The sequence below is a fragment of the Diachasmimorpha longicaudata genome, chromosome 8, assembly GCF_034640455.1.
Source record: "Diachasmimorpha longicaudata isolate KC_UGA_2023 chromosome 8, iyDiaLong2, whole genome shotgun sequence".
Taxonomy (NCBI): Eukaryota; Metazoa; Arthropoda; class Insecta; order Hymenoptera; family Braconidae; genus Diachasmimorpha; species Diachasmimorpha longicaudata.
This window is the reverse complement of record NC_087232.1, coordinates 3,241,666-3,265,861: the sequence shown is the minus strand read 5'-3', so window position 1 is coordinate 3,265,861 and position 24,196 is coordinate 3,241,666. Positions and strand designations below refer to the sequence as shown.

General features: G+C 36.1%; 3 protein-coding genes across 4 annotated transcripts in view; 1 reads left to right on the top strand and 2 right to left on the bottom strand.

Moving 5' to 3' along the window:
* Positions 1-6,439, bottom strand: part of LOC135165598 (uncharacterized protein) — a 63,332-nt gene extending 56,893 nt beyond the window's left edge. Inside the window, exons 1-2 of one of the 2 annotated variants that reach the window (XM_064127038.1) lie at positions 6,303-6,439; positions 4,722-4,860 (exon numbers count right to left, since the gene is read on the bottom strand). The gene's annotated coding sequence lies outside the window, so the exon portion shown is untranslated. Of the gene's footprint in view, positions 1-4,721; positions 4,861-6,249; positions 6,270-6,302 lie in introns of those variants that run through there. The other variant, XM_064127039.1, reaches the window with a different exon arrangement.
* Positions 6,440-6,572: 133 nt separating this feature from the next.
* LOC135165609 (uncharacterized protein KIAA2012 homolog) lies at positions 6,573-24,006 on the top strand. The gene is made up of 10 exons (XM_064127058.1): positions 6,573-6,931; positions 6,990-7,083; positions 8,237-8,403; positions 10,431-10,532; positions 19,895-21,068; positions 21,694-22,002; positions 22,221-22,356; positions 22,677-22,826; positions 23,387-23,516; positions 23,584-24,006. The coding sequence occupies exons 6-10, from the start codon at positions 21,741-21,743 to the stop codon at positions 23,779-23,781; spliced, it is 876 nt and encodes a 291-aa protein (XP_063983128.1). The 5' UTR covers positions 6,573-6,931; positions 6,990-7,083; positions 8,237-8,403; positions 10,431-10,532; positions 19,895-21,068; positions 21,694-21,740; the 3' UTR covers positions 23,782-24,006.
* On the bottom strand, positions 12,378-19,914 carry LOC135165597 (arginine-glutamic acid dipeptide repeats protein-like). Its single transcript, XM_064127037.1, has 9 exons — positions 19,429-19,914; positions 17,703-18,877; positions 17,171-17,279; positions 14,957-15,144; positions 14,242-14,573; positions 13,774-14,098; positions 13,032-13,116; positions 12,828-12,957; positions 12,378-12,608 (listed from the first exon to the last, which is right to left on the bottom strand). Exons 1-9 carry the CDS (start codon positions 19,647-19,649, stop codon positions 12,582-12,584), a joined length of 2,592 nt encoding a protein of 863 aa, XP_063983107.1. The 5' UTR covers positions 19,650-19,914; the 3' UTR covers positions 12,378-12,581.
* Positions 24,007-24,196: the final 190 nt, after the last annotated feature.

The following is a 24,196-nucleotide window of genomic DNA, read 5'->3' as shown; positions in this document are numbered from 1 at the left end:
CTACTTCAGTGCTTACCATTTTTCTTATTTCTAGTATCAGTCGCAAGACTATCTCGAGAGTGCAAAAGAATGTTATGACAACTGTAATTGTGTTTAGAAGCAATAAATTATGGGTTTCTGGGTCATGCTCCGTATGTTATTATTCGCCATTTTATGGATATTGGAAGAAATTAGTTAGTACAAAAATTGAAAAAAAAAACTATAAGTGGGAAGGGTGGAGCAGCATTGTTTCCATTTAATATTCAGTAATTCCAAGTCGTCAACTTGAATTTTTTACTGTTCAATTATAAAATTATCCACTCAATTATTGATTTCGAAAAAATAAAAAAACCTAAGTATTTATATCAGACGCCGAAGTTTTTGAATGGAAATGACTCAAAGCAGAGTGAGGATAGAAAAAAATGTTTAAGTACTTCATCGTAAAGAAAATTTACTCTGCTGTAAAAACCGTTTACCGATATTTTGCTCGAGAATAATAAATAATGGTCCGCTGATCTTTTCACTTTTACAGAAACTTGCATTTTATCATCAGTTATTTTCTTCCTGTTATAGATCTTCGTTGATTAGCGGATGAATAATTATTAGAGCCATAATTTCGATATTTTTAATATTTCCCTTCACAATAAATCACATTGTCAATAAATATTTAGTACTAAACTCGAATCTATGTCGTCATGATTTATATTTCCTATTCTGCAATTTAAATTACTGATTCGAATAGGAGTATCAAGAGTTACTGACGCGAACATATAATCATAAAAAAATATATTTCCCGAGCTATGAATGTTTAAAAAAATCTATTGTTCATGACCTCAAAATTACGAGACAGTATAGTTAAATGTAAGTGGACAATTGCAGTTTTTTTCCAAATGAGTATAATAATTTTTGCTCATAAATCAGCAGTTTGTTGCAGAATGGCGTCTCTTTTTGAATTTTTCACTAAAGAGTTATTCAATTATACTATTCTACAATTTACTTCAACTATTATTTTTTAATCATTCAATCAACTATTCCCTTATTGCGGAAAATAATTGCATAATTAGGGGGCGGTTTATAGACTATTACTATTGACAATGAACTTAATCCCCCCTAATTAAAGTGATTTTCTATTGTTGCGATTGCGCTGTCGATTAAGCGGGGAATATCGGGACAATGACAGTTTTAACACCCACGGCTGGGCGAGATATGGAGTACCTTTCCATACCGCACTCGCGCCAACATTTCCCACTCGCCCAGACGTCAAGGCGAACGTTCTCGTATTACCGTTTAACTCAGTCCGAATGGATTGTAACTATTATAATTCCTCATTTAACGAATGCCTCGTGTCCAGGATCGACGCCCTCCTTTTAATCTGTCCGAGGTGGACGTGAGTATGCGATTCAAGTTATGCAAGCGATTGATTAATTAATCGGATGATTAAAGTGTTTCATCAACCGAGCTAATGAAACACGAAAAGGTAACGTTTGCTTTCTGTGGATTGGATCATTCGTAATCTTTCTAGCTCAAGTTTTTGTTTGAGTTTATCATTCTGTGTTGTATAACATGGGCAGAGGATAAATTTGCAAAAAGTGTAAAATCGTAATAGTCAATGTAATAGACATTTAGGTAATTTTTGATGATGTTATTAATAATTTTTCACATTGCTTGTAGTTAAAAAATAAAATATCGGTTGACCCATGTAAAGTTGTATCGAATATGACAGATTGAATAAATATCAATCAATTAAAATTTTATGAATAATTAATCCCTCATAGGATTATCAATTGTTACCATTGATAATAATCCTATAAAATAGTTGTTTAAGTGTCTTTAAGTGTAAAATATGCTTGGCAATGGCCGACTTTGATCATGGTATTAAAAGCATCAGGTAATGTAGTCCTTTAGTTAATTATGTATAATTGTCCTCATTCCAAGAAGCGATATGGCTGATAAAAATCACATGTTTCAATTTATTAACTGATGCATTTTAATATCACAATGCATGATTCTAATAAAGATTATAATTCCATTTGTTCTAGATCACCACCAAGAGTGTGAGTTCCTGAAATTCAACCTTCCTCAATATTTCGATAAACGTGGATTATTTTTTTTCGATTGAAGGCAAATGCTTTGAAGACAAATAACACACCCTCACTACCCGAACAAATTCTGTACAAATTTGTATGATCTGCTCTCGGTAATGTCCGAGTAGTGAGAGAGGGCTCTCGCAGGTCATCGCATATATGTCAACTGGCTTCATTGACCATGACAGCTTATGTGGGTACCTCACAAAATATTTAATGGGGCAAAAGTCTAAATGACAGTATTTCTTACAAAATATTGAGTCACAACTTCCTTTTAGTTGAATCAAAAAATTTATCCCGGGGTAATAACGTTGTTTTATCAAAATGAAAACATCGATTATGAGTTCAATATATCGAATTTAGATTATCTGACTGTTAATATAAAAGATGTTCGATAATATCACATATCCAGCGATTAAATCTAATCAACTTCATTCGATGAAAACGTTAGTAAACGGAACATTAGGAAAGTTGAATTAATTTATTTTCCTCTGACCTGAATGATCTGGACACTTATGCCTTGTTCATTCATGCTTCATGGAATGCTATTCAATTCGAGTTTGATCAGTAGGTGGGCTTCGTGAAAATTTGACCCAAGATGATTGTACCCATGAAAACCGTCTTACTTTCTCTCTCCAGTTGAGGTCTTATTTCAGGCCTAACGTGTCCATGTTTGCTTTTTAGAAAGACAAAAGTTGACACTGAAGATATATCTCGTAATAGAATATATATTCTCTCAGTGTAGAGTGAAGTCCCCAGTTCCAATGTTCAAAGTCAAAACTTCATGGCACTTTAATGATCAATAAATTCGGGTATTGCAATTGTGCAAGGCCAAAATCATCGAATCATGGAGTGTCCAGGCACTTTACGATCCATCGCTTATGAATTATGCGCTGGTTGAGCCGCATTTTCGAAATGACAATTATGTCATTTGGAGTGTGCTACTGCAGGTTGGAAACCTGCTGAGCATGACAATGCGTTGGGGAATAAAGAAGAGGGCGTTAATGCGCGTTCGACCCCATCCAAGTGAAATTGTGTTCTCCTTTGAGCGTCAGATTCATTGAAACTCGTGATCGAGCAATAAATGGGCTTGTCTGTTCTGTGGCCTTTGCCTTATACTCCAACTCTTTGTTGGTCTCCTCTCGGCGCTCTGCCTCTTGACAAGTGTACTCACGGCCTCCAGACACTAACCGCCGAGGTCAGGGTCCTACTTCTTCGGTTGTATTTCTACGCGATGAATAAACGGAAATCATCTTGTTCATGTTAGTTTTATATCTGCAATTGGGGAAATTCTTACGCTTCCGAAGGTAATGAGATTATTCCGCTGGACTTTGTTCCTTCCAAATGAGAATTTTCTTTCGCTCAAATTGGAGTTCAGCATTTTTGAGTTCTCATGATGTCAAAGCTTTCTTCAATCAACTTTCTTGATTCTCTTCTATTCAGCCCTTTTTCCCAAACCGACATTCCTTTTGTAATTAATTATTGAAATTGTGCTGTTTCATTATTCACATAATTTCAATAATTTAATTATTTAAAAAATTCATTGGCGTGACCCACACAATAGTTTTACTTCTCACAATGTCTTTATGTCTGAATCAACTAATATTTGTTACTATAATAAAAAATATATATTCGTTGTGAATAAAAAGAATTATATAACCCGATGAGAAACTATTTCACCAAAGTCGAATCAATTACAATTAAATTTAGATAAAAACTGTTCTGTGTGTATACGCGTTTTATTCCCTACATTCTCCGCGAGAAAAAGCGTGGAAAAGATGTCATGACAGTCACATTGCACCTGTAAACCTCTACTTGATTAATTCGGAATTCCTCGTTGACCTTTCCCAACTTTTGATTTATCAAGTCTCCGAGTTGTTCAGACATCAAGAAATTGAGAACACATTGACACAATCTCCTCTATCGTGATAAAATATAGTGCTTAAAGTGAAAAGAAAATATTTTAATTACCAAAAATCACGGCGGCAGAAAATTGTTTTCAGTTCCATGATATCAAAATTCAAGATCTTTTAGCATTCGAAAATGAGAAATTTTGGAATACTAAAGGGCTCTCTGACTTATCGCCTCACATTCACATTTAATCACCGATGAATCTCAGTGAGTTCGAATAATTAACACACCTGTTTCACCTAATTTAATTCGAACACTAACGATTCAGGATGTGCAGTCAAAATCTTGATGATTACTTTTACCGCATAAAACTACTGAAAATTATATTTATGTAATGTGAAGCGATCGTAGAGAATTTTTTCTTGAGAAATAGTGAAATAGTGAAGAACATCTTAAATCAGAAAATGTAAATGTCAGAATTTTTAAATTGTCACCGTGATAGATAATAAATAACCGCTTCTGGAAAATTCCGTGAGAAGTAATTTTTTGCGCATTTGAAGAAATCAAAATATACAACAGAATTTTTTTCAATTGCATCGAATCGAAAAAAGAGAACGTCAATGGAATTTGTTTGCAAGTGCGTTTAAATTTTTTATAAAATATTTACGAACGTGTAATAACGCATTTTCGGTAGCCCCTCCCCTACTAAATTTCAGTAAAAGCCACCTGGAGAAAGGGTGTTACGTGGTAATTGGGTATGACGAAAATTCTAACGACACTAAATAAAAGTTAAGTAATAAGGTGTACCTATGGGTTCTCTTTCTAATGCCGACGTGCGTTGTTTTCCCGTCATTCAATTGAGGGTAGATTATACTCCTCGTTGTACAGTACAGGAATCTAGGATAACGTGTGTGGTAAGTTGTTTTTCTATCGGATGGGTATACACCTGGAAATGCAAAAATCGTTGTTAATTCTAGGAATAAGATGCGTAATTCATGTCACACCAAGATAGTAATTTTTACTAACAAAAGAATAATAAATTTTCAATTTGTGATTTTCTTTTACTACAAAAAATTAAAGCTTCATTTACTTCTACTAAATTAAATGATGCTATTTTTCAATTAATTTTTTCCAATTTTAGCCTTAGTCTTACTATTCATAACTATGAATAGTATTTATTATACTAATGGGATATTTTTTGTTATCCAGGATTAAGTTCTTCCGTTTTGTTTAACTCTTTTCTAATTGTAACTTCATGGAAAATTCCGGACTACGCCTCATAATTAAGACCAAACTTCTGAAAATGAAAACTTTCTTTCGATATAGAATTCCAAAAGTTCTGTACAACTGTAACTAATAATGACATTCTGAATAATTCCGGAAGTATTTGAATAATCAATTTATTCACGAAATTAGAAAAGTGTTGATATCATTAGACTTTTTAATTTTTAAAATATCGGCAGTAGACTCATGATTCCCCCATTAAGTGATTATGTGAATGACATTATCCTCATCGATAAAATCTCATTCATATTCTTCAAATTAATTCCGAATATCTCCTAAATGATTATAAAACAAAATTTTGGAAAATCTCTTCGCTTGGAAATCTCCTCAGGCACTCTAACACTTTCACTCTTCCTCTCTTCCAAAAAACCATCGCAATTGCGTTTTGTAAATAAATATGTTACCAATGGGACTCCCGACTGAAGCTTCGAGTGTGTTCTCCACTGGGGTTTAATGAAGGTTCCACTGAGGTTCAATCAGAGCACATCCAGGATGTGATCAGGGTTCAGAGCCCGTTAAAAGTTCATGGGGATGAGAAATTAATATGAATACGTACACGGAAAAAATACACTAGAAAATGGCGGAAGGCCCTTGCGCGACAGCGTATTATGAGGGAGTGATTTGCATGTTCCTTGCAATATATCTATGACCTGACTTAACCTACTTGACAAAAAATGGCGCACAACCCCACGCAAAAAGGACATGATGTCCATTTCCTTGGAGTCCATTTTAAAAATGGACTCCAAGGGTCTCGAGGATGCCTGTTTAACGTATTTTTTAAATAAATAAAGACTAGGGAAAAAAGTATCCAAAAAGTTCGATCTAAATGATGTCGGCAAGTCCAAGTCCTCCCGCCCCCCTATTCCCCAACTCAGATTTCAGATTGCCTCGATCCTTTCCCATGTCATTTCCTTAAGACTCCACCGTCTTCATTTGTTCAAAATAAAAAATCGATTAAATTCATAAAAAATGTGAATCCAGTTTCATGTCTCGCCAATGGATTTCGAAATACCAGATAAATACCTTCCATTGGCATGAAAAATCTACCCACCATGAAACAGTTTTCCTTTCATTTTTCACATCGCGAAAATACCTATTTCATACCGTGTGAATTTTTACAGCAACACCACCACCGCACAACGTTGTGTTACAACCATGCAGAAGGTAAAATAAAAAAAAAACAGTTCCCTCTCGTCCGCAGAACGACCGGATCACGACAATGAGAAAAAGATATGCCCGATTGTTGTTGTTATGTAATTCACCGTGCGGTTATTATTGTGTCCACGGAGTATGAGTAACGCCATCTCACTTTATGACACCGAAGAAAGAGTGGAGATGGAGAGCCATGTGATATGCTGGATCACATCAGGTGAGAGTGCGCCCCCCTCTTTGCCCTCTGGCCTCCACTGCGCACCACCGTGCAGCCCGCTATTTCCTTCTGAGGAGGTGCAACGGTTTTATGACGTTTTTATGAGCCGAGAGAGAGAGAGAGAGGAAGGAGTGGGAGAGCGAGATAATATGTGAATGGGGGATTGTGTCTCAAATGTGGCATTAAAAAACGCCATGTATATGGTGTGTCTGAGAGCAAGGGGTCGTACTTGTGCCAAAAATACTGAGGCCAAAGGTCAAGTCTGCCAGCCAGAGGTTCGGAAAAATCGACAAATTGTGTTAAGGTAACGATAAATCCGGTCAAATAGGAGTGACAATCCTCTTGGAGTCAGGTAGTAGGTCAGGTAAGCGAGATAATAAATTTATTCAGTAAAAAAATTGACAAAAAATAACGTTCATTAGGTGTCGATCACTGCTGTCAACAGAAGGGATGATCGAGTGGTGGAAATTAGCCCTTGGTAACGTGGCAAGTGGAATTTCTCAAAAAAGCAAAAACGTAGGTATCGCAAAAAATCGGTGCCACTAAAGGTTAACAATTGTGTTACACTATTTTTCAACGGCGTTTTTTCAGTTGTTAAAAATGACGTTATTTATTCATATGCTATGATGAAAATGAAATGATTCGTTCGGAAAAATTAGACTCGGCCTGTTTTGCCCCAGACATCTTCCGAAAACGTTACTTCGCACTACAAAGGCGTCGTAAATCATCTCGCCCCTTTTTTACCAAAATGATCACCTGCTGGATCCATTTTGAAATGTACTCCACCCATTTGCACGTTGTAAATTTTAATGGTGGGTGTTAATGCAATTGCTAAATCATAATGCCCATCGTCTCTTTTTTAATATTGCCGTTAAAAAAACGATAGTTCTAATGTGAATTTAATTACCAGAATCTCCGTTTTACATGACGTTTCATAAAATGTTTTCCATAATTAATGTGACGAATAGGAAATGTCAAGTAATTTTGGTTAATACAGAATTCTTCTGGAGTTGCATTACATGAAAAACAATTATTATTATTTACGAAACCTTGACCAGTCTATTTCGACGAGTTTCATGAGCAATTTAATTACAAAACTCTATGATTATAGTGAGAGAGATAATTACCTCTATCGAATTTTGGGTTTCTGTAGAACTAATATACTTATCCAAAAATAGGCAGTTCATAGTAAATTGAAAAATTAATGTTTGAAAATATTTTTTAATGTAGTTTAGAGTGAGGGAATCTATGAGTTTTTTACAGTACATAGATTACATAATTTTTGAACCAAAGTGATATTACGTTACATATAACAGCAATTAAATTTTCAATTTACAATTTTGGAAATAAATGTGTCCGCACTCTGCTACTCTGGCATGAGATTTGGCATTCCGTTGGTCCTATTGTCAACGATAGGCCGAGACTCGCCCAGTTCTGGCACATCCCTGGTTGATCATCGGTGATTCACTCACCTTCTGTCAGGGTAGTTCGGGAAAAAATTAAATTATCAACCATTTTATTATTTTTAAAATTTCGATGAAGATAAACAAATCTTAATTATTGTAAAATCCAATTCTTTATAATATTGTAATTATAGTGATTCATGTCAACTACTGAATGCTTCACGAGAACGATTACGGAAATTACTACAAAAATGATTATGTTTCAGGGGAAACTTTCTTTTTTCTCGAGAAGTAAACTGATTCAATGCGGCAAAGGTCTCTTTAGAGGAACATGGAATTTTTCAGCAGAACTAGTTTTTTCTCTGTGTAGAAATCTCCGAATTTATCGTGTGATCGGTACGAAGCTCGTAAAGCCATCACAATAAATCATCAGGTAATTCTGAGTTGACGCTTTCCACAATTAGTAGAAAAATTCTAATAATTTCTTCTAAACGTAGCCATTAATTATCGTTTGACAGCTAAATAAACGACCTCCCATATCTCTTCACGAACTCTAGGAAAAGTTTCAAGTGTCAATCCCGATCATTGATCGTCTAGAGCTCCATCCAGCGCAGCACTTTCCTAAAACTTCCAATTTATTCGTCATAAATTCGTCAAAAAAAAAAATAACCAATGATTTTTGAAAAGCGAAAGCTCTGTAGTGGGTATCACCCAAGTTTCACTCATGCGAATAATTCATCCTGTGTGTTGAACGGATAGTGCCTACTGACTCGACCCGATAACCGAGGGATGACCGTAATATACTACAAGTTTATCAGAGCGTAAAAAGCCGTCAAACTACGTTTCCCAGATACCTCTCATCCAATGAGTGGCTTCTCAGTGTATCGCATAAATGCACTTGTTACATTTCATGTAGACATTTTAGCTTTTGATATTTATCCGTTATAATATTGACGTCACCTGGGATCTAGAGTAAAAATTTACCAATAGAGTTAATTCAATTTCAATTTTCAATAATTTCCTAGTTAATATTCTTGTAACTATTCAAGTCTTTTTGGAGACAGCGTGAAATGTCATGAACAGCTGACTATTAATGTTCAGGACAGTAGAATGCGATTTGAGATGCAGATTACATTAAATTGTCAACATACATGGTCCCCTTATTTTTCATATATATATGCTTATGTTACCGCGGATGAAAAACCTAGCTGCATTACAAAGTTTACGAGATAATAAATTATGAAATGCGGCCTTCTAACACGCGAAGCATAGACCAAACGGCTTATAGGTCCTCTCGAACTCGATTTTTTTTCTCTTACGACCAAACGTTTTTTAGAACATTTTAAAGTAATTACCGTACATTTTGTATAAAATTCTGTACATGTCGTGTACAATTATCTTCAGATGGTGTCTGTCACGTGTGGCCCTAAAAATGCAAATTTCCTGAAATGATTTCCAAATACTCATTTTTTTCCGAAATTTTTTCCTTATAAATAAACTAGAAGGCTAAGAAAGGGAAGGCGCCGTGCTCAGCCGCTCACCAAATCCAAAATCTTCATGTTCGTGCGCCTAAAAAAATATCCTTGAACCCATTTTCGCATAATCACCACCGGATGCAATGAAACATGTGATGCATCCAACGAGTTGAATGGTCTTGTGAATCTTCATCTTCTTCCCCAAGAATCGTGACTAACTCTTGGATTCATTCCAAATAACATTGCAGGATATTCATGAACCGATGTATGAGTACGATACCAACAAGGCACCGTACAATTTATTCTTCACCCAGTGTCTTAACACTTTCATTGGCTAACATGTGCCCCCCTCTTGTCGAGCGATCCGATTCCACCGGTGCAAATGCAACTATCGAAAACCATTTGATCATATTCTTAACGCGTAGGAGAGAACGTTAAGTGCGTTTATACATTTATATATGGCGCATTGAAAGTCAAACGCGTTGTAATGTGATATCATATCGAATTAAACTACCTTGAGCATACCAGCACGACTTCAAGTTATAGATTTTTATTTACTCAGTTAATTCCCTATTTCTATTGCTTCTTGATCTCTAACAGATTTTTAAACGATTTCAGTTATGCTCGATGTTCTTAATTCGGAGAAACGCTAATATCTTGTTTTATAATTAGTCTTCTGTGGATATTAATGATTATCACTTGTTGGAAAGGATATTTCATTTAATGATACTCAGTTGAGCGTGTCAAAGTATCTTGCAAATTGCCCTAAACGATCCTATAAATTCACCCATTTTCGATCCTGAAATTTGTCACTTAGTGGACAACTTATTCTATTGAGATAATTTCTACGAAATTTCTCCGACTCAACATCTCCATCTACCTCTGTATTTTTTATCGTTTCTCAGACCTATTGTTCCCCAATCTGTTTCACAAAGTTATAACTCACTCATCGCTATATAATTTTACATAGAGCGTTCATTTTCAGGTAACTGAAAATCAAAATGCGCACCTTCACTGCCACAGATGCGGACGTGAAAAAAAAATCTACAAAAAATTTTGTAACAGGTGAAAGGCGAGAAAAATTAAGGTAAATAGTGAACATACGTTACTGCATTGAGCAATTTTTTGTATATATCTTGAATGTATTTTTTGCCCCAGCATTTTTTTTGCCCCCGAGGTACCCTGCCACGAAAAATGGATCAGTTTTACCGGAAATAGCGTTTCACGTTTGTTCTTGATAAACGTACAAGACACACACATACATAAGTATTGGCTACTTTAATTGGAGAAACGATTACCTCGGTCCTGCTTAACTGGTATTTTCTCATATTTGTGCCACAACCAATGTTTTTAACAACCCGAGTGAAGCATTCGAACAACGAGGGGCTATTTAAATCGTAGTCCGTGGCTTGTTTACCGGACTTCACGCTATATTATTCTCAACAAATTTCAGCTGCTTAAAAAAACTTCAACTGTTTGTGTTGGCTTTTGGATGGGTAATTCTGTAATAAAGTATAATGTTCATATTAATTGTGGAGTAAGGGTTGTTAGAATTGTGGATGAAAGGATAGGTAAATTATTGTAATCAAATAGGATGCCTTGCTAACTTAATCTTCATTTAATTTCGTAGTAAAACAGCTGTACTTACCGGAGGGGACTGTAATTTTGTTTTTATTTCACACTTTTACTGACATTTTGGGAACTCTCTTTGTTTTCTCTCTGCCAGCGGAGAGATCTCGGTGTCACTAGTTGAAAGTGAGAGCCAAAGACTAGAGCGTAATATGTTTAAACTAAACATTAAAAATAATTGACTAGTCTTTTAAAAGATTCTGCTAACCACGTATTAAGACATGTAAGACTGAAAAAATTAAAAAACATATTTCTTAACGTGTAATATATTTGTATTCACACGTTAAAAATTCAGATATTCATGACTCCATTGATTCATTAGCGAACAATTGAAGGAAAAGTCTGTCACGCACCGCGCGGATGCGAAATGAAAAATTATATTTTTGAACATTTTGTGTAATAAAGGGCTAATTCCCTAACTCACAAAACTATAATCCTAAATGATTAGGAAACCTTCATTCAACAGGAAAAAAGAGCAAAATGAATTATTACGGTTCCTTAGTCCAATATATTAACTTCAGCTTTGCATTCACTTAAAAGTAATGTTTGAATTAAAAGTAATAAAGGTATGTTTACATTCAAATTTTCCACGTCTCCCAACGGAAAAAGAAATTCTCGAGGTAAATTCACATGAGACTCTCCATATTAAATTTTTATAACTTACAGTGGAGGCGATGAAATTAAGAAATCTTAACGAGCTCGTTAGGGATTGAATGGGAACCACTCTACACTTAAAATGTCGAAGGTTCTCATAATTGTTAGAAATCAGAATGATCTTGAACTGCTGGTTGTCAAGGTACGGAGCGACGCGCAGATTAATTGAAATACACGACAATTAGTGGGGTTAGTCATTGACCTAGAAAAAGAGTGCGTTTATAATTAGTGAAGAATTGTCTTGCAACTTTCTATTTCTTGGGGGATCCTGATAGATTATACATGAGAAATTGGGAGAAGAAAACTTCATTCCAAGATTTGAAATTTAATCCGTGTCATCGACCTCCCTCTATTAATCACCTCATTTACTCTTGTTTTAATTTTCATTTCATTGCCATTGCGGGACGTAATGAGGCAGATAATTGATGACATAAACCATCGAGAATGAATGAGTGTCAGCGACCCTTTTCATGTGTTCATCAACTGAATTACATCTATTCACATGGAACTAAAGCAATTAATGTGATGGGAATTATGGAGTTTTCTTGGAATTTTTCATTGATAGACATTTTTGATGATTTTCGTGATATCCATTGATACTAGTATCAATCAGGGTATTATTGCGATCAGTGACGGATTGAAATCACCGTTTTATAAACAAATTCATGTATTTGACAACTTGCGAGTTGTCAACAACATAGATAATACGATACAATTCTTTAAAATGAACAGATTCAAATCATAAGATATATATAAAATAGCATTGTCTCACTTTGATTCTTTGATAGAAAATTTGATACTCGCGAACGAATTTATCATACAAAAATTCACGACCGTGTGATGCTGGATTGGATCAGTAGTAAGGCCTTCGAGGATTATTCTGCAACAAATGGAAAAATAATGAGATTAAAAATTGTGATCTCTCAATTCAAAAACAAATTCAATTCTCTATAAAAAAATGTAGTTTTCTAAAAATCAATAGTTTTTTTTTTTTTGTAGTATTTCATGTGTTTTAACCATCATAATGGAATTTTCATGGTTGAAATAGCATATGCATCGAGAATATTGATGAATATCAATGAAAAAAGTCATTAATCACCAGCGGATTCGGTCTAAATCGATATGCGAGCATCATTCTCTTCCTATATGCATCAAATTCATCATCATCCCGTGATATGTTGTCCGGTCTTTCAGACCCTAGCCCAGCGCTGTCCAGTCTACTAGTTGCCCTAGAAAACGTGCCTTTATTAGATTCCAGACCCTTCACTCATTGCATTGAGAAACAATAAAATTGAGAACGTACTTATTTACTGGTTCCACACGTCCACTCCCCTCACTGCCCAATCCTTGACCTTCACTCCAGCCCAGTTTCTGTAACATCTGAAAACCTGGACAAAAAATGAGCACAAATTAATTTCAAGTCGATCGATAAATAAATTCAGTAAAAAGTAGAGGGAAACGAGGCTAACTGTCTTCACTGGCCAATACTTCGAGATAGAGTGAAAGCCAATCCTTTTTTTTTCTTTTCAAAGAATCTTTTTCAACTTTACAATGAAAAGAAACTTGTGAGCAGGCATTCGAGATTGTAAAGTATGAAATAGTGGAATAGAATAAAAGAATGAACGTATCAGTATCATTCTACAATGAATTTTCGTGAGAATGAGTCTTAACAACAAAATTTTCACTGATGTTTCTTGTGAAATATTACTTCTCTACTATAAAACTATTTCGTTTTCAAAACAATTTCATTCCGTTTATTTTTTTTTTGAATTTACGTCTCCAAAACTGCTCTTCATCAATAATATGATTTACTAAAACAGAATATTAACGCTCTTAAGGCATAATACATCGCTTTGAAGTTGGAAAATCCATTACGACGTAATTAATATCATCATAACCATGGCTTTACAGATAAATGACACTTCAAGTTCTGGAAATTATCCTAAATATGGCAAGAAAAACTCGACGTAACGAGCTAAGGCAGAACATGACCCTAGAATTAATCTAATGGTTTCATAATATGGCATAATACTTCTCATCATTACCTATATTATCTTCCTTAAGTTTGTACTCCTTGTAATCACTAAGATCAGGCTCCTTTCCTTGCTTGAGGGCACTGTACTGTTCCATAAACTTCTTGAGCTCATCTGGCGGCAAGAAATCGCCAATATGATGTTTACCCTCTGCCTGAGCTGTCAGCTCGTCAGCCCATATTTGCGTCGCCTCCATCTCAGCTGATCTTATTTTATGCTCCCATGTACCACCTTCAGTCTCCTCATCACTGTCGTATTCATATTTATGCTTTCCCTGGGATTCTAAGCGTTTAACTTCTTCTCGTTTTTTCAATAAATTTTGATATAGGAGATTGATCTGGAAATACAATTGCAAAAAATCAATATAAAGATGGTTGAATTTGATAATTAAGACTGACAACTTATGGCAATCATCAATTCAGTTCGTATCAACTCAACTTTTCGGAAGGATATTAATAAACTGAAAATGTTGGCAATTACCTTGTAATGATCCTCAGCTTTTTTCCACTGCTCTTCACCCAGATCCAATGTTCCAAAGGTTTGTCTGGCGTACTGTATCAATGCAGGATCATTCCTACATATTTTCGTGAGCATGGGATTCTTCCCTTTGGCATTCTGTCCTTTTGGTGGCATAACAGATAACCCTTGCCCCGGGACTACCAACCCCGGTGGGCGAATAGGTATTGTGGGAGGTACTCCAGGGATAACTGATGGAACAATCACCCTGGGAATAGAAATTTTATTATCTGGCTCACTCCAGCGACTCCGTCGCTTTCGTTTCCGTTCCTCTCTGCTTTCTTCTTTTGAAATATCTAAATCCAAACACAAAATATTTTTTAACGAACGTGAAGAACGAAGAAAGATAATTAATTGATACATTACACCTTCATTCCGTTATAAACGTGACATACGATGAGTAAAAAACAGTGAAAACAATATTTCTTTTATATAAATGAAGACTATGTCAATTAGAAATGAATTAGTTCTTTCGATACTGAAGAGGACTCGTTACTTTGGATACAATCAATTAATTACGTTTAAAATGAACAAATAAATTTGAAATAAAATCGTCTCATGCTGGAGACGAGCTCCTGAGAAGACCATGCAGGAATAGGGGTTTAAAATAAATAACGAATAGGACAAATGAAGAACAAAAGTGCAATGACCGAGTAATAATGAAAAAGGTATTCCTCACCGTTCTGCGATAAACCTCTAATAGTTGTTTTATCAATATCATCATTGTCACTGAGTGCCTCTTCCGGGCAGTATGGCTCTGCACCAGGACCCTTCTTACTCCCATCTTTATCAGCCTTTTCAGCACGAAATTTGGCCACCAACCCCCTGTACTGCAGATACGCTGCACTTTGCTTTTGGTGCAGAAACCTTGATTAAAACAATACTTAAAACTCTGTCGAGTGAAATTTACGCCTAATGAAGTATCCAAATTACTGATTTTATTCTTTATCAATCATACGATTACGAGAAAATGCCAAAATTTGATTACTGTACCAGAGAATATTATAAAAAATTTTAAGTACAAAACGATACATAAATTAATTATATGAGGCCCAAGTTAATGATCTTTCGAACTCTATCTCAGTTACTTTCTTCATTTCGATAATCTGATATGTTCTTCAACTTCCAATTTGCTTCATGAACATATTCAATGGATTTTTTTATGAATAATATAAGGAAATAAACTGGCTCATTCTTATCTCATTGTATCTAATTGCTGTTATAGTATTAGTAGCCATGACAAGTTATACATTTAGAATTCCCTCTCTATCGAACACATTTCCTAATTGTCTCTCAAAACGCTCTTTGGGAATATTTAATTTTATTTGATTTTCGCTTCCAAGTGGGAGCCTAATTTCACCTAGAAATTGTATATGATTTCATGAAACGTGAGATTATAATCTCCATATTTATCCAACAGTTCATTGTTTCCGACAAAAGATATTATTTTGACAAAATGTTTGTATGTATGTCTGAATGCCTCTGCAAATTTGTCGGCATTTTTCAAATAAATTTACATAAGAAAACGAAAAAAGTTGAAACGCTAAATCTGGAATTCCCTCACATAATTGATTCTACCGGTCAAGTATTTTATAAGATACAGCAATTTCTCAATAACTTTTTTCCTTCAATATATCTAGCACTGCGTGACTGAATTGAATTATTTTAACGTCAACATATTCCTTGTGATAATATCTATCAAATGAAATCAGTCGTGTGTTTTAGGGACTCTTGCGTGACGTAAAATGCTATGGAAAACGTGATATATTTCAGATTACGAAGATAGAAAAATAATCGAGATACCGTTCGAAAGACAACCCACCTAAGGGTCAAAATACGGAATGGAATGGTTTTTTTATGAATCAATTCTCGAGTCATTCTTTTAATTATTTACGTGAGTGGTGAATATAATGAGAACAATTTAAGGAAAAAATGGAAATAATTCATACAAAAAACGAAAATAATAAACAACTTCATTATAAAAATTTGAAAAACACTTGAGTTTCTAAAAACTTATTTTTTAGCAATACAATCAGCGATCTTCCAATGAAAATTGACTGGAATACTAATTCAGACTTGATTTTCTGAACCTCTGGAAACCTTGGACAGGCCCCAATTACATAATTGTACTAAAATACCGTCTAACAGTAGCAAAAACGTTTCATTATCTAATTGAGGTCGCAAAAAAGCTTAACAAGTAAAGTAAGCAAGAAGCTTAGAAATAAATTCGGTGTGAAGTCAGTGGGTATACAGACGTATGAAGAGAGTGACATTAGAAGCAATGAATGAATGTGGAATAAAGGATCGTGAGCGATAAATCATCATTCCAATTAATCCATTAAAGACGACTTTTTGCTCAGAATAATATCTAATTGGACGTCTTTACAATGTCATAATTTTTTTTGACATTCTATCCTTTCCTTAATTAGGAAGAGTAACAAATATCATCCAATCATCAATTTTATTGATGTGTTTTTAAATTTTGGTTGTCAAGATGGGAAAAGTAAGACAAAATTCTCCCATTTTATTGTTCAAAATAGTTCTCATCAATTTTAAGTAGGAAAAATAAAAGCAATTGTCGATTAATTTTGATCTAATAAATTTAGATATTAGTAGAGAAAGGAAGACAGCCATTTAAACATAAATACGTTTTTTTTTTCAAAATAATAAGAACTACGAGGAATGAAGATTCTTGAAATGAGAATTAATGAGAAAAGATGGTGTTCAAAGACCATTCATAATGCCTTATTCGAGGAAGTGGCAATTTACAAATACATTGTGCATTCTGTGGATTTAACTTGTTAGTTGAACGTGAAGTAATCCGTGTGTTAAGCACAAGAGGAAATGAGGAATTTTAATTCATGCTGAAGGAGTCAGTGAGGACAGTAGTTACCATAGCTTGGGATCTTGGGCATTCTTCTCGCGTACTTCTTGCTCAATGGCATCACCACAATCAGCCACTATTCTCGCCAATTGTTCAGCTTCTACCGGAAAATTACGACCTAAAGACAGTACCAAAATTCTCAATAATTCAGTAGAAACGCTGCTTTTTGCAAAGCAATTTGTTAGTAAAAAAAATAATTATTTGACGCCAATAATTTAGATTACTGGCAGTCTCGATAAAATCATTAGATGTAGAGAATATGGAACGTTGTACTTCAACGTTTTATATAATTCTACTTTTCCAATTTTTTCACACTATAGTACTATCACCAATGGAAATCTCATCAAAACTCAATCGATTGTTGACTTAATTTTTAAATAATAAATACAAGTTGACAGATTGACGTTTTTCTACATTTGAACAGAATAACTTTGTCTCTCAATTGGAAAAGGAACAAATTTTTTCAAATCCATATTTTCGAGTTTAAATAAACATCCTCAAAACTACCATTGAGCAGTGAGACCTAAGAACAGTAATTTACCTGCAATGCCTCCACTAATATTGGCCGCCGGTGCTCTTGCCGGTGGTGGAACCTGAACATTAGCCACCGGGAATCCCGGCCCTATCATACAGCTAGCACTTCCATTCCCTTGAATGATTCCGGGTGGCACACTGGGCGGTGGAACATTGAGATTGGGTGGTGGTACTGTTGGAACAGCATTCATCCCCCCAACTCCATGGACGGGTGGAGGTGCCGAAATGATAATCGGTGGCATAACTGGTGGTGGAATATTAGGGACACTAGGAACACTGGGAACACTTGTCACTCCGATGGTGCCGGACGTTGTTACCAGGGGATTCAGCCCCACCATGTTCGGTGGCATTTGAGTCATGGGTGGTAGAAGCCCTGGAGGAGGAACATTGGTGGGAATATTCGGTGGAATTGGTCCCGGGAGCCCTAAATTACTCATTCCCCCGCGGGTTTGAGGGACTAGGTGTTGAGGTGTTGGTGGAACTTGTGTCAGATTTTGCATGGGAATGCTCGGTGGTGGAATCGTGGTATTGGGAACAGCTGGAGGGAGCCTTATGGGTGGAGGTGGTGGTCTAATCATGTGAGGAGGCGGAAGAGACATCTTCGGGGCCTCCACGGAGAAGCCCTCGGTTTTCATGGGCATCTGAACGAGAGGAGCCCTTGGAACATTGACGGGATTGATGTGCCTGAGAGTTGGAGGTGGAACTTTAGTCATCTGGATCATGGCGGGAGGCACGAGGGGGGCCATCGCCTGTGACTGCAGGCTCTGGTGACAAGGAGGAGGAAATTGGGGACGGGGACCGTTCATTTGATGATAAGAGGGCCTTCTAGGATCTGGAGATGGTGAGGATCTGTGCCTAGGGGGCGATGGGCTCGAGGAAGAGCTTCTTCGACGCTCAGAACTCCTACCCCAGCGGCTCTCGTTTCTTCGTCTGTCTCTTCTCTCCCAGTCTCGGTTTTTGTCACCGTTCCATCGTCTCTCGCGGGTTTCGTAGAGTTTTTCGGTTCTCTCGGTTCTGTCTCCCCGGTCCGATCTGTCTTCTCGCTTTTCTTCCGGCTTTTGGGAAACTTCGGGCTTTGTTGATGGAGCTTTATGCGCTATTTTCTTGAATTGGTCTAGGAAGCTACCGTCGTTGGCGAATAAATTGACGGTGGGCTGGGACGGTGGCTTCTCGTCCTCTTTCCTATAAATAAAACTTATCTCTAATCGCTGGTGACCTAGAGGCTACGAGGGAATCAGCTGAGTGATTCATTTCGAGGGGGTTGAGTAGGTGGGTTGGATTCACGATTGGAGGTGGATTATTTTTAGGAGGTAATAGCCTGTTATCGTGACATTGGGGGGGCGGGGGGGTCTGGAGTCGGCTGGTTTCTGCGGTATGAATGCCATTTTATTGCTTAAGGTATTGGAAATGGCAATGAAATAGTTGACTGAAGCTGTACATGAATCAGAAAATATAAATATCGTTCATTATCCACATAATGTCACAGGAAAAAAAATTTTGCAAGTTGTAAAATGATATAATTCGTTAATGACGAGTTATTGAATATTTAGGTTAATCCACTGTTAACCTCATCTCCTCTCAAAGTAAAATGGGTAAAGAAAAATAAATAATAAGTTATGAATGAACCATGACACGTTAAAAATTCGCTAATTTGTTGACTATCTTCATCGACCCATCGAATCGGCATTGAAAGCTTCAAAAAAGCGAATCGAATGCAGAAAAAAATCACTCACTTGACAGCAGAATTATTTTCCCCAGCAGGATTTTCACTGTTCGTCGACGATTTTTTAACAGTCTCACTGGCCTGTTTGCTCTTCATCTCCTGCATTTTTGCCTGTATTTCCATTTTCTTCTGCTGTATAATTTGCTCCTGCTTGGACATTTGCGCAAAACGCTCATTCCTGGAGGTTTTTGACACAAATGGGTCGGAGCCCTTCACCCCACGATACGCCATGTTTCGTATTTTTTTTTTCACTGATTTTTATATTTCCATCAAATGTTTTGGATGTTTTTCGTAGTCTATCAGGTGACGATTGTGGAGACCATTGATTGGATTGGTGTGAACTCAGTCACTGCCCATTTAGGTCTCGTACCTCATGAGTCGCACTTAATAATCTCGTCATTGTGCAGTTGTTCTCTGATTACTTTTTTCGAGTGAATGAAAATGTTGAAAACTTAGTTTTATTTTTGTCTCAATAGCACGGATGGCAGGTTACGTACTGCAATGAGGATCACTGATAACCACCGTAATGCTTTTTGGCCCTGGGAGAAGACGCGCATGCTCTCCGGGGCAGCACTGGTCACGTGACCTGTAGGCGCATGCGCCATTGATCGGCGCGGTGAAAACTTTGACGGGGGCTCTGGTAAATTCACCGGAGGAGCTATTTTATTTTCTGTTTTTGGGGCTGGAACGGGGAGCTTTCTTCCGGAAAATGAGGTGAGATGGAATTAATTGGACGAGTGCTGAGGTAATTAGGGAGGCGCTGTATTTTTTAAGCTGGAACAGGGGAGGGGTTGATTCTCATTGAGAACATAAAATATTTTGAGAAAGTTTATGATTTTTTTTTACGAATTTGAGGCCAACGGAAATACTGATTTTTTCTTTTGAAAGGATTTTTATTATGTGAGAAATTGGGTCTTTTGGGAAATTGATTTATTTTCATTTGATTCTAGGATTCGTTAATTACGTAGAATTGTTTGTGGAACTTAGATTGTATATTGATTGATTAATGGGTTAGGTCGATTTGTTTCCGGTTGAGAATATTGCAGAATGGAAACTGGAGAATAGCTCTGTTTTGGTGATTGGACAGGAAGAAAATGAGAAGGTGGAGGATTCAGGATTTTGGTAATGAATAAAAATTTATGATTATAATTTTTTGTTAATTTTTGCTAACACTGGAGGAGGCGAATGCTCAGGACTTCAGTTTTGGCGATATAGGAGGGACTTTTATGGAAGAGAAAATGATTTTGAGAAGCAAAGCAATTAATCATTTTTTATTCTAGATAATTTTCATCACAAGAAAATCTTTGTTTGGTGAATTAAAAATTCATTCGGGAAAATCCAGGAATTCTGAAATAAAGCAAAAATGCAATGATTATTAGCGACGCATGAGGCATAGATCTATGACATAGATTATGAATATTTGACGAGACCACAGTATGTCCCACCCACATCACGGAAACTACACTTATGTCCGACAAACCAGGCATGGCCACTTGTTTGATCGTTAATGCTACTACTGAAGGCAGTAACTGTACGTCCCAATGTAATCACCTCCAGTATTGAATATGCACCGGTCACATCAATATCAAGTTCATATCCCTGGTGCTAGGTAAAGGATCTAGGAAAAGGACAGGAAACGCAGTTGGTAAGGTAATGAATAATTAAGACTTTCAGAAATGGGCAAAGTCTTCAGGTACTTTAGTTTACACTGCGTATCGCTTGGGAATGATTAGGTGATTTTAGGGGACAATTACCTGACAGTTTGTTACTATCGACAAAAATATCTGACAGCTCCATAAAATTTTTTACAATCAAACTTTACTCGAGAATTATGAAAAACATATATTGGATTAGGGAGAGGGATGATCTAAATAATATTAAGACGATTTGACTACGAACTTTAATCGTTTATTTATCTTTTATCTTTTATTTATCGCACGCAGAAGGGATATCTTTCTCGTATGATGCCTCCAGATCAACTGATGACTCTTAGTGACCAAAGATTTCACCCTCTAGACCCATTTGACAAAAAGAGCCCTTGTTCATTCATTTCTTTCTGTTTCTTCTCTGGTTCTATTTATTACAACCGTTATAAACATTTCGGTGCTGTTTGGAGAAAAACTACAAAAACTATAACATACTGAGATGGACTGGAAACAGCTATAGACAGATGATTCATTTGTATCCATACATATTAAGCACTCTCGATATAAAAAAAATACAAATCGTACAAAGACCTATTCAGTCCAACTGTAAATTAATTTTTGATAAACAGTTTGAAATGTAAACTCCAATACTAATGATCTCGGGTGGGAATACAATATGGACCGTGACGTATCAATATGCAGAATGCGAACAATTATCACAAATTTGACATCCCGAGTCCTCGAATCAGTCAATACATGCGGTCATGAATATACCAAAGAGGATACGACAGATTTAGCGAATTTGATCCAGAGTTTGAGACAGTTGAGTCGTATCATTGAGACCCGAATGAGAACATCACCCCGAGAGGAACGTGAGCGAGCAACTAATTTGGCAGCTGCCCTCGTGAATGAGAGGAAAGCTCTCCAGGAAGCTGAGGGTGAGTTTATACTCGTATAAATCGATTCTTCGAAAATTCCATTGGATTTTATTTTCCGACACGTTTCATTAAAAAATTCTTAGATCATCTCAAAAATCAGATAATTCTTCATTCTATTCGAACGTTAATATTCTGTTGAAAATTAGTGCTTCTCTATCAAATGAATTAGATGTCTAATTATGTTTCCTTATAAATTGTTCGTGGGTATTTTCTCAAAGTTTTGAGAGGAACTCTAGAAGACACGCGGCGAGAACACCGAACCTCGGTAGACCGAGTTAAGGAAGAAATTAACAGAGAGAGGGAGTTGTTAGAGAGAATTGAGTTGCAGCAGAAAGTGAAAATGACAAAGAGAAGGTAAGTTTTATACTGTTCTAATTGAAACATTAATCAAGAAATTCAGTAGAAATTCACTTGGAGGAGATCCAAGTGGAGCAGTCCTTGGAGTTGAACAAATTTGCAAACTTCTATTAATATAAAATCTTTTACTGCGAGAGTTTTATCTTTTGCAAAAAAAGGCATGATATATTCTCCTAAAATTACCGAATAGCTTGTCCCCACAGTGATGAGTCATCCGACGAGAGTGAATTTTTACGAAATAAATTATAGAATTTACCTTATGCAGGAACTATTTGCGTTCTATTTTCAATTCAATAGTTTTATATCCTTTACGTCAGAGAAGCATTGGAGGTACAGATGAGGGCGATAATGGATGAGACACTAATTGAGAAGCAACAGATAGCGGCTGAGATTGAATTCAGAGAGATTGAATACCGTAGAACTTGTGCAGAAAATTTGAAACGGGAGAAGGATGTCTACGTTACGAGGTGAGTTGGATCATTAAAGTGCTTTATCTCTTATTTTTTTATTAAGGTGCGAGCGTTCCCCTGGGTAACTCAACCGGAGAGGTACATTATTTCTCCCGAATGGATTCATCCGAGACGGGGGATACATCCCACATATCCTTCGACAAAATCTTGATTTGGTTTCCAAGACACTGACAAAAGAATAGAAATTTATTGATGAAAGTGCAGACATATAGAACGTTATATGCACTGAATTGAATTAATTTACTTGAGACTTTAATAGATTCTATTCATTGGCATAAATTGAAATGTAGTTTCCTTCTATTTAAAGTGTTGAAACCTGTATATTAGATTTATTTACACTGTTGAGATCATACTAAATTTTCAACTTACATTCTCTGAAATATTGACAACCTTTTGTGTATGTTTATAGTATGTTCCATTTGCAAATTGTTTACTGTGCAAAGAGGCGTAACGTTATTTGCCTTTCCTGAATGAAGATTATTTTTCCCATCGCAAGCTCTAGGATTATATGTTCTCTACTACTCCCTTCAATTGATTCTTTTATCCTCCGATCTCAGAAAAGAAGCGGAGCGATGTTACCTCAGTATATTATCTAAATACGACAGCGAAGTAGGTGGATTGCATCGAACAATGGAGTCTCTGATAACGGAATCGGATTTGTTGGCAAATAAACTGAAGAATCTCCAGGTACTCCCTGATGCACTCTGAAATTGAACTAAAAACAATAATAATAATATTTTTTTGTCGACAATAGGAAACCCTCAGAATTCAAGAGATAGAGTACGTAGAAATGAAGAATGAACGAGAGACAACATTGCGCAAAGCTTTCATGGAGAGTCTCAACGGTTTTATGAGACAACGTGCGGCAAAGCGGATTCAGAGGACGTGGAGAGCTTATTGGGAGCGTCAGCAATTGCGAAAGAAGAAAAAATCGAAAAAGAAGAAGCAATAGATTGTCATAAATTTTGTCAACAATTTTTAATATTGCTCAGAAACACAACCAGTCTAGTCGAGATATAAAAACAGAAAAAGCTCTTCACCAAATCTAAATTGTTTTCTTTTAATAAGTAATATATTCCAAAATACAATCGTAAAGATAAGTATTTTAATTGCACAATTCAACAAACACATGTCAATTTAACAGTAACATCTATATACACAAATTTTCATTGGCAAGAATAAATTCAATCGATTTTATCTACATCGAATAGCCCCATAAACCCATCACACCCAATCGATAGAACAACCCCTCTCCTGCAAGAAATAAACGAACCACTTCGCCTCACCCCCGAAAAATTGGATTCCCCAATTCCTCAATTCCATAAAAAAAACGCCTGACGCAGACAACACGCAATAAGCTTCTTCTT